Below are 10208 nucleotides of genomic sequence, written 5' to 3'. Positions count from 1 at the left end.
GCGATAAGTACGAGACTTCCTTTGGTCCACGCGCGGCGCCCGTTATAAAGCGGGCGGATTTTTAGGCCCGCGTCTCATGTCGGATATGCTTTGTTTTTCACGCGCGCAATCCTTCTCGATCAGCTGATTGGCGATCAGCTGATCGTGACGCATGGGCGCGCATGCCCATGAGCGGCGTAAATTTTAACGGCAGTTGACAATAATATTGTCAACGACAATAACGAGCGTTTTTTAGTGGTAGCAAAAAGCGAGAAAACTCGAGCGTTCGAGTTTTTTTAATAATAACAGATATTTCGAGAAGATTCCTGATGCCCGTTGATTTTAAATTCTCGAATATCTATTAGCGAAAAGATGCTAATTTTGATCTATTAGCGAAAGATGCGTTTTCTGACTCGAATGATCGTTTTAATTTTGAACATCCCGCCCGCCTCGTCAGTACGTGACGAAATTTTTCGAGTGTGAGCGGTTACAAACAGGTGTCGCGGACTGTGCTATTGAGAGATGTGAAATGAGTGATGAATGGAATGCGAAGTGACGTAAAGAGAAGACACGTGTCAAACAGTTGTGATAAGTCTTTCGCGAGAATAAGTAGTGCGGTGTTTGTGAGATATGTGAGGTGATGCTGTGAATGATTTTGTGAGTGCAGTGAAAGTGAATTTCGACGCGGGGTCCGAAGAAACAAAAGTTAATGAAGCGGCTCGGATGTGATATGAATGTGATTGATAAATGTGATAGCGCGCGGCGCGATTATCGGAGGTGATGCACGACGGCCGTGATAAACAATTCCGTGCACGGACAATTTAATGAAAAAAAACAAATAAATTAAAATAAAACACGGTGCTCTGTTTCGCTCACGAATCCGGGTGCGTTGATGCTGCGGTGTCGGCTCCAGGCAGGAGGATGATCTTGATGAGAGGCCGGACAAGCTCCGAGGATGCGGTGCGTACAGTGACCACGCGCGTTACGCCGTCATCCCCAGGGTGCAGCTTGGTGATCCGAGCGAGTGGCCATCGGGTTGGTGGAGTGATGTCCGACCGCACTAGACACAGATCGCCGACGGTGGGACTTGCTGTGTCCTTCAACCACTTTGGTCGGGAAGCCAGTGAGTTGATGTACTCCCGCGACCACCTTTCCCAGAAGTGGTCGCGCATCCGTTGGAGAAGTTTCCAGCGGGACAAGAGGTTGACGTTGACGTCTGCCAGTGAGGGTTCGGGCACTGCCAGCAAGGGAGCCCCGATTAGAAAGTGACCCGGAGTGAGCGCCGTTAAGTCGTCGTGGTCATCGGACAGTGCCTGAAGTGGACGAGAGTTGAGGCACGCCTCCACCTGAGCGAGGAATGTGGACATTTCCTCGAAGGTGAGGGTCGTGTCTCCGAGCACTCTTCGCAGGTGGTGTTTGGTGGATTTCACCGCTGCCTCCCAAAGCCCGCCGAAGTGAGGTGCCGCCGGTGGATTGAACCACCGTATTCCGTTGGACGCTGCTGTGTGGGCGATGCGCCGGCCGTCGGATGACGACGCCTGGAACAGGAGTCGTAGTTCTCGGTTTGCGCCAACGAAATTTGTGCCGCAATCCGAGTAGACTTCCTCGCAGAGTCCTCGACGGGAAGTGAAGCGCCGGAATGCAGCGAGGAATGCGTCCGTGGAATAATCCGATGCGGCTTCCAGATGTACGGCCTTGGTGGTGAGGCAGATGAAAACCACGATGAAGCCTTTGTGCGATTTGTGTCCTCTCCCCTTGGTGGTTCGGATCAGGATTGGTCCGGCGTAGTCGACTCCAGTCCGCAAGAATGGACGTGCTGGAGCGACTCGCGCCGTCGGAAGGTCGCTCATCATGGGCCGCGGTACTGCAGCCTTCCATCTTGCACACGTTACGCATCGGTGGATGACCCTCTTGACGATGGAGCGACCTCGAGGAATCCAATACCGTAGGCGGAGCAGGCCGAGAGTGAGCTGGACCCCGCCGTGGAGAGTTCGTCTGTGATGCGCCTTGACGAGGAGTTGCGTCATCCATGACTCTGCAGGTAAGATGATCGGGTGGCGCTCGTCTTCTGAGAGCACAGCATGCTTCTGCCGGCCCCCGACTCGAATGATCCCATGGCCGTCGAGGAAGGGGGTTAATTTCGATATTGGACCCTTGATTAACCCTTTATTTTGTTTCAGGGCTGTGATCTCCTTGGAGAAGTGGAGGGCCTGCACCAAACGGAGCCAGCGGAGCAGGGCTTCTTCCAGCTCGTCAGGCGTGAGGTTGAGGTGAGCCTTCGACCTCGGTAGGTTGCCTCGCCATCGGCAACACCAGGCGGTGACTCTCAGGAGGCGATGGAGGTCGGAGAACCTGAGAAGCATCCCTGGTTCGGCTTTCTCCGCGGTCGTCAAGTGGGAGGCGATTGCTCTCGTCTCCGGCACCTCGACGTCGTGTGTGGCGTGGCCGTGCTGTGGCCAGACCGCTGGATCCTTGGCGAGCCATGGGGGTCCCGTCCACCAGAGGGAGTGGTTGAGCAGGTCCCGGGGCTCAATCCCCCGAGAGGCGCAATCGGCGGGGTTGTCTCGCCCTGGGATGTGTCGCCATCGTGCCTCCGGAAGTTTTGTCTGGATGTGGGACACCCGGTTGGCCACGAAGGTTTTCCACTTCGAGGCGTGTCCTTGTATCCACTGAAGAGCGACCCGGGAGTCCGACCATAGCGTAACTGGAGCTGAAAACAAGCCTAAGGCTTCGCAAAGATGAAAAGTCAGGTTAGTGACCAAGACTGCAGCGCACAATTCCAAACGCGGTAGAGACACGGGCTTAATGGGTGCAACTTTGCTTTTTGCAGCAAGCAGGCTGATCGTGGTCGAGGAGGAGCTCACCACGCGGAGGTACACGACGGCTGCGTAACCTCGCTCTGAAGCGTCAGCGAACCCGTGGAGCTCAACGTGATTAGGTTGATTGTCGGCCTTCAGCCATCGTTGCAGCCGGAGCTGCTCCAGCAGCGGGAGATCCTCAAGCAGACGTCTCCACAGCGTCTCATCTGATTGAGGCAGTGGGGCGTCCCAATCCAACTGCTTCATCCAGGCTGACTGGATGAGGATTTTGGCACGAGCGGTGACTGGAGCTAACCAGCCTAGTGGATCGAATATTCGAGCTGTCTCCGACAACGCCTGTCTCTTTGTCAGCGGGGCAGTCGTGCGAGGCTGGAGGCGGAAGGTGAAGGAGTCGCTGCGGGGGTGCCACCGTAGACCAAGCGTCGAATGAGCGTCGTCCTCCCAGTCGTGGTGTGATTGCTGGAGTTTATGCTCCCTCGGTATCTCCTCGAGGATGCTCTGGTGGTTGGAAGCCCACTTCCTCAAGGGGAACCCGCCCGCCATGCAGAGCCGGCGCAACTGCCTCTGGATTTCGACTGCTACGGAGAGTGTGCTGGCGCCTGTGACGATGTCGTCGACGTAGCAGTCGTGCCGCAAGGCGACTGCGCCCTTGGGGTTTGTCGACTCTTCATCGTCGGCCAATTGACGGAGAGTCCTGATCGCCAGGAACGGTGCACAGGCCAATCCATACGTCACCGTGTTGAGCCGATACTCCTGGACGTCATCAGTGCGTTGCCGTCTCCAAAGGATCCGCTGTAGGTCTCGATCGTCGGGATGTACCAGGATCTGCCGGTACATCTTCTCGATGTCGGCGATGAAGGCGAAACGGTGCCAGCGCCAACGCAGAAGGACGTCGGCGAGAGTAGGCAGAAGATTGGCTCCGACCAGGAGTGCGTTGTTGAGTGAGTCTCCGGCAGGCGTACATTGAGATCCGTTGAAGACCACTCTCAACTTGGTGGTCGTGCTGGAAGTCCGGAGCACTCCGTGGTGTGGTAAGTAACACGCGGATTTCTTGATGAGCGGTGTTCTGACCAGGGTCATATGCTGCAGGTCCGAGTACTCCTCCATGAAGCTGCCATAGAGCTTGTTGAAGCCGGCGTCTCTGGAGCGGTGTCGCTCCATTGCCGCGAGAAGTCGCTCGGCGGACTTCCGCGTGTGTTCGAGAGGTGGAAGAGGGCCAGCCAGCGGAAGACGGACCATGTACCTTCCGTCGGCGAGACGCTCATGCGTGCGGGCGAAGATCTCTTCGCATTGCTCTTCCTCTGGCGTGAGCACGACGGAGGCAGGCTGCTCCTGTTCCTGCTCCCAGAACCTCTGCACTAGGGCGTTCAGGTCGCGGTCTACGGTGCACTGAAAGGAGCTGCGGGAGCCATGCGACGTCACGACTCCGCAGCCTTCCGACAATATCCATCCGAACGTTGCCCGAATATCCTCCTCTGCGCGATGGGCTGATCCTTGCGACCTTTACGAAGACCGTCAAGGAGAATGCTGGAGAAGGCATCGGCGCCGAGGAGAAGGTGGATGGGATCTCGCTGGAGATAGTGAGGATCCGCCAAAGTAAGACCGTGTATGTGTGGCCACGTGGTGGAGCCCTTGATCGCTGGCCCCTGGTAAGAGGACAGCCGTGGAAGGACGTAGGCAGCTACGGTGAGGGAGGCTCCAGTCACCCTTGACTTGAGAGCTAGTGTTACCCTCCCGCGGGTGGATCCTGAGTGGGCTCCTCCGATTCCAATTATGGACATCGAGGAGCGGGTGCGCGCCAGACGGAGGCGCTGCGCTAAGTCCTCTGAGACGAGAGACACCTCGGATCCCTGGTCGAGCAGTGCTCGCACGTCTTGAGGTCGTCCCAGGCGGTCGGTAAGAGTGACGCGCGCGGTGGCGAGAAGAGTCGCCTTTTCGTCGAGTGAGGTGCGCGTCGTTGAAAAGGTGCTCGCTTCGTGTGGTGTTGATGTCGTGTACGCGTCGTGCAACAGAGTGTGGTGCCGCGACTTGCACGTGAAACACGTCTTGATGGACTGACAGCGTGCCATCATGTGGTTCCCGAGACAGTTGAAGCAGTCCGCTGACCTCAACGAAGGACTTCCTTTCGCTCGCGGGTTTGGACTTAAACTCGGGGCACTGCATCAGTGTGTGTTTGCCCTTGCAAGCGGCGCATTTGGACGCGTCGGGCCCGTTCTTCGCAAAGTGAGACTTCGCGCTGGAAGTCCGAGAGGGTTCCCCGGCACTCTTCGCGGCGATCTTGGGTTTGGCGGCGTTCAAGGTAAGAATCCTCTTACTGATAAAATCCGTGAGTACCTCGTGAGTCGGCGGATCGGGAGAATCGCTGGTGGACGATTCCCACTCGAGGCGTGTTCGCGAGTCGAACAATTCGATCACCAAGTGATTGAGGAGATCCATCCCATGAGAATTGATGGGTCTACCGATGCTCTCCTGTGCGTTGACGGTGGCCGTGACGGCGTGATGGACACGGCTTAGCTCTTCGGCGGACTCGGACTTCATTTTCCCAACGGCGGTAAAGGTAGCAAACTTTGAGCGCATGAGCTCCTTCTTATTCTCAAAATGTTTTGCCAAGATCGCCCACGCGCGATCGTAGTTCTCGCTTGTAACCGTTAACGACCGGATTAATTGCTCCGCAGATCCCTTCACGCAGGAGCGAAGGTAATGGAAGCGTTCAATGTTCGAGACCGACGGATTCTCTCCGACGAGAGATAAGAAGAGATCCCGGAAGGAAGGCCAGTCTTCATAGGCGCCCGAGAACGGCGGCAATTTTATACGGCAACGCGGCTTTGGGAGAAGACTCCGACTTCGGCTCGATTCTGTGTGCGACAACTGACTCGGCGCTCAGCCTGTCAGCGTAGTCGCTCAACGTGGCTCGCTGAGAAACGTACGTACATTCCGCGGTATCTATGAAGTCACTTTTGGCGTACTCACTCTCCATGTATCTGTCTTTAAGCGCCGCTCGTATCAGCTCGTGTTGAGCCTCGAATTTCGCCCAGAGGTTATCGAGGATGGTGAGGCGAGCCTGGATGGCACCGGCGGTGATGTTGGTGACGCCCATCTTCCGGAGGTTATCCACGGAGCGAGACATTCGTCCGTGGATGTCGGTCTGAGCCTCTAACAAGGCCTTCAGGTCGGCACTCATTGTTCACTTGTCCGTTTGTCTGTTTCAGCACTGCACAGCACTGGAAACGTCACCCACGAAACTGCGGATGCGGATATAATCCGGCTCGAAGGACCAGAAATGTTCGCGAGTGAGCGCGGATTGCTGCGACAGCGCGAGGTTTGAAGACGCGGCAGACGGATAGCCGCGAACAGAGTATTTGACACAAAAACTTCACACGACACGTAGATCCTTTTTTTTTTATTTTGACTTTTTATTTCAAACACCACACGATATAACAGATTAATACAATAAAATATATTAACAAAAATTGCAGAAGCCGGTGAGATAAAGAGAAAGTCCAAATGAGAAAGCGGTCGATATGTTAGCGGTTTTACAAGCGGTTTTCAAAGCGGTTAAAGTACTGCGAGCAGCGATAAGTACGAGACTTCCTTTGGTCCACGCGCGGCGCCCGTTATAAAGCGGGCGGATTTTTAGGCCCGCGTCGACGTGGACCAATTAATTTGATTCTTTAGCGGTGACATTATTGCGGCGTGTGTCATTGGATGTTAATGACGTCTCATGTCGGATATGCTTTGTTTTTCACGCGCGCAATCCTTCTCGATCAGCTGATTGGCGATCAGCTGATCGTGACGCATGGGCGCGCATGCCCATGAGCGGCGTAAATTTTAACGGCAGTTGACAATAATATTGTCAACGACAATAACGAGCGTTTTTTAGTGGTAGCAAAAAGCGAGAAAACTCGAGCGTTCGAGTTTTTTTAATAATAACAGATATTTCGAGAAGATTCCTGATGCCCGTTGATTTTAAATTCTCGAATATCTATTAGCGAAAAGATGCTAATTTTGATCTATTAGCGAAAGATGCGTTTTCTGACTCGAATGATCGTTTTAATTTTGAACAAATATATAATATAATTTATTCAAATGTGTGAGTTTAATAAAAAAGTATACAATATAAAGAATTGATAAAGAAATTAAATTTTTGTACATAAATTTTCGTACGTAAATTTTCAAACATAAATTGTTCGCGAAAAAATTTTTTTTAAGACATGTACAAGGCATTTATACATATATATATTTTACTTCCTCCTCCTCCTCCTCCTCTTTATATATATTTCGTCCAATTCTTTCTCATCTTTTGAATGTGGGAAGGTACAACGCAGAAAGAGCATGAACATCCAAATAAATATATCCAATATGATGGTCGCAGGGGACTGCTCCTAAAACAAAAGAAAATATATACATTTCATTAGTTTAAATTATTTAATAATTTATTTTAAGATACTTTTGATATAATAAATTAAAAGATACTTACAATGTTATCCATGACTCATCTATTTTAATGTTTGCAAACAGGGCACATGTCGCATGGCATTACTTGATGTAAAGATTTCCTGCACTCTCTGCATGATATAGCCTCTATATTGCAATAAGTTGTGGTTCTATGTTCTCGAACAGATTTAGCCTCTACAAATAAAAACGCTCGTTGGATAAAGCATTCGGTGTAATATTTCGAATTTTCTCCATTTTCTTCATAATACCACGATATGCAACATATTTTTAGCGTTTCATTCAATGTCAATATTTCAGGTAGTTCTAGGTGTCGTTGTTTTTTTGCCATAATTCATCACCATCCTCACTATCATCACTATTATAGTCACTATCCGTCAACGGTTCTATTACATCAAGTAACATTTCATTATCAGGCTCATCCTCGTCTGATAATTCGTGATCACCAATATTCATCTCTCTCTCCTCTCTCTCTATCTCCATCCTCTCAGCCACAATCAGATCCATATCGTAATCATCATCATCGATAATAATTACTTCAGCCATTGCACAAGATTACACAGAAGAGCAACGAAAGAAAAACACAGAAGAGCAACGAAAGAAAAAATGATACTCTAGTGCAGCTCCTTTTCCTTTTATATATTTTTTAACATAAAACAATATACAGCTGTATTCCTTGGAAGAGGATTGCATCTTAGGGCACAACCTTTTTTCTTTTTTTTTCTTTTTCTTTTTTCTATCGATGTTCATGCTCTTTCTGCGTTGTACCTTCCCACATTCAAAAGATGAGAAAGGATTGGATGAAATATATCCCATACAGCACAAATTGTTTCAGAAATAGCTCAGAAATATTGCATTGAAAAAGTTGAAATATTTCTGAAATGTTTCAAAATGTTTCTGCAACATCTCTGAGATAGCTCTGAGACGTTAAAATGTCCGCGTTTCTTACATTTAAAATATTTCTAAAATATTCCTAAAATAATTTCAAAATCTCTCAAAATCTTCAAAGTCTTTGAAACGTTTCAAAACTATTTCAGAATGATTTTAGAAATATTAATCGAATCTTCACAAAAACCATATTTTCAAAACTTAACTTGAGTTTTTCAAAATTAATTATGGACTTAACTTGTTTTGGATTATTTCCAAAACAAATTAAATCCATAATTAATTTTGAAAAATTTTAGTAAAGTTTTGGAAGTATAATTTTTGTGAAGATTCGATATATTTTAAATGTTTAGAATTATATATTTTTTCTTTACATTTTTTTCAGCTATTTAAATAATTTGCCTCTTTTACAATTAGTTTAATATATCATATAACTAATCAATTTTAGAATAAGAAATGGAAATATTAAATAATTCGTAAAAATATGTTTGGAATAATAGTATTTTACTACAGCACATATACAGGGTGCGTCACCAAAATCCGGACAAATTTCAATTTAAATTTCTCTCCATATTGCGCCTCCGCCCAAAGTCACCTTGGGCATTTGAGTAAGCTTGATGCTTCTAGTAAATAGTCACAAACTCAAAATGGCCGCAGCGTCGACACCAGGCAGAGAATATAATCGAAGAGCCGCAATTATCGAAGGCCTTCGCGCTGGGCAGTCACCAACGGAAATAATTCGGTTTTTTTAGATATCCGAGATCAACCGTCTATGATGTTGTGGCAAAATATCGTGCTTCAGAACAATCAAACGAAGGTTCCAGTACGCCAGCGAGGAAGAGTCACTCTAAAGAACGCACCGTGAGGATCCCTGAAGTAATCGAAAGGACTCAAGCGCTGGTTTCGGAAAATCCAGGACAATCGTTGCGAAAATTAGCATCAATTGTGGGTGTAAGCGAGCCAACAATGCGTTTGGAAGGCCATACGTTTTTCAGCAGGACGGTGCACCGGCTCACACGAGCCATATGGTCCAAAACTGGCTCTCAACATTGACATGTTTTGGTCCAGAGAATTCTGGCCTCCCAATAGTCCTGATTTAAATCCCTTGGATTATTACGTATGGAGCGTTGTTGAAAGGGTCACCAACAAGTCAAGTCATCCCAACGTGACCTCATTAAGGACTGCTATTGAAGCAGCATTCGCCGATATGGACAGCGCTACACTGCAGCGTGCATGCGAACGTTTCAGATCGAGAATAGAGGCCGTTATTGAAGCTGATAGAGGTTATATAGAATAATTATACCCTGTAAGGACCCCCTACGTGATATGTGAAAGAATTTTCCTTAATAATTAATTTTTTCATTAATAACATTTCGTTTAGAAAAATTGTTCGATTTGTCCGGATTTTGGTGACGCACCCTGTATATATATATATACAGGGTCTACCAAAAGTGTGGAAACCCCTAAATATCTCGGAAAATATACGTTTTACAGAAAAGTGTTTCCAACAAAAGTTGTAGGGTTTAAGAAGATCTATATACTGATTCTATCAGTTTGACCTTGGATGGCGTCGTCAAGGTCAGGTCAAGGTCACATTGACTTTTTTAAATGACACCCCCTACATTTGATTGCATATTCTTATAGCTTAATTCAAGAGCTTTCCAAAACACTATAATAATGTTCATTTTTATTAAGTACTTTGCGAGTTATGAGGGTTGAATGATAGAGTAGCGCCGGTATTAACATTATCCAAGGTGTACTACATGGAGGTTACTCGCTCGGATTTGCATCTGTTGTGTGTGTGATCCAGCTAACTAAGGCAAGATCGGTCGTGGATCCAGTCAGCAAAAGCAAAGACCCAACCAAATTACAATCGAGCATTTAAAGACCTGGAAAGCAATCGACATAGTAAACAGTAAATAAATTTGTGGATGCTCATTTATCATAATAATTGTTCGAAATGTGTGCGTGTGCGTGCGTGCGGTGCGTGTATACAGAGATCAGGTTAGGTTGCACCAAACGATTGCAAATGTGTTTCAATGTGTTAAAGTAAATGCTGAAAGTGGCTGCCAT

At 48.2% G+C, this 10208-nt stretch overlaps 1 protein-coding gene across 1 annotated transcript; it reads right to left on the bottom strand.

The window, feature by feature from the left end:
* Nucleotides 1-851: 851 nt before the first annotated feature.
* LOC112639969 lies at nucleotides 852-5336 on the bottom strand. Its single transcript, XM_025415547.1, has 2 exons — nucleotides 4858-5336; nucleotides 852-4299 (listed from the first exon to the last, which is right to left on the bottom strand). The coding sequence occupies exons 1-2, from the start codon at nucleotides 5334-5336 to the stop codon at nucleotides 852-854; spliced, it is 3927 nt and encodes a 1308-aa protein (XP_025271332.1).
* Nucleotides 5337-10208: the final 4872 nt, after the last annotated feature.

This window comes from Camponotus floridanus, unplaced genomic scaffold, assembly GCF_003227725.1.
Source record: "Camponotus floridanus strain SB8 unplaced genomic scaffold, Cflo_v7.5 scaffold122, whole genome shotgun sequence".
Taxonomy (NCBI): domain Eukaryota; kingdom Metazoa; phylum Arthropoda; class Insecta; order Hymenoptera; family Formicidae; genus Camponotus; species Camponotus floridanus.
This window is presented reverse-complemented; position numbering and strand designations above follow the sequence as displayed.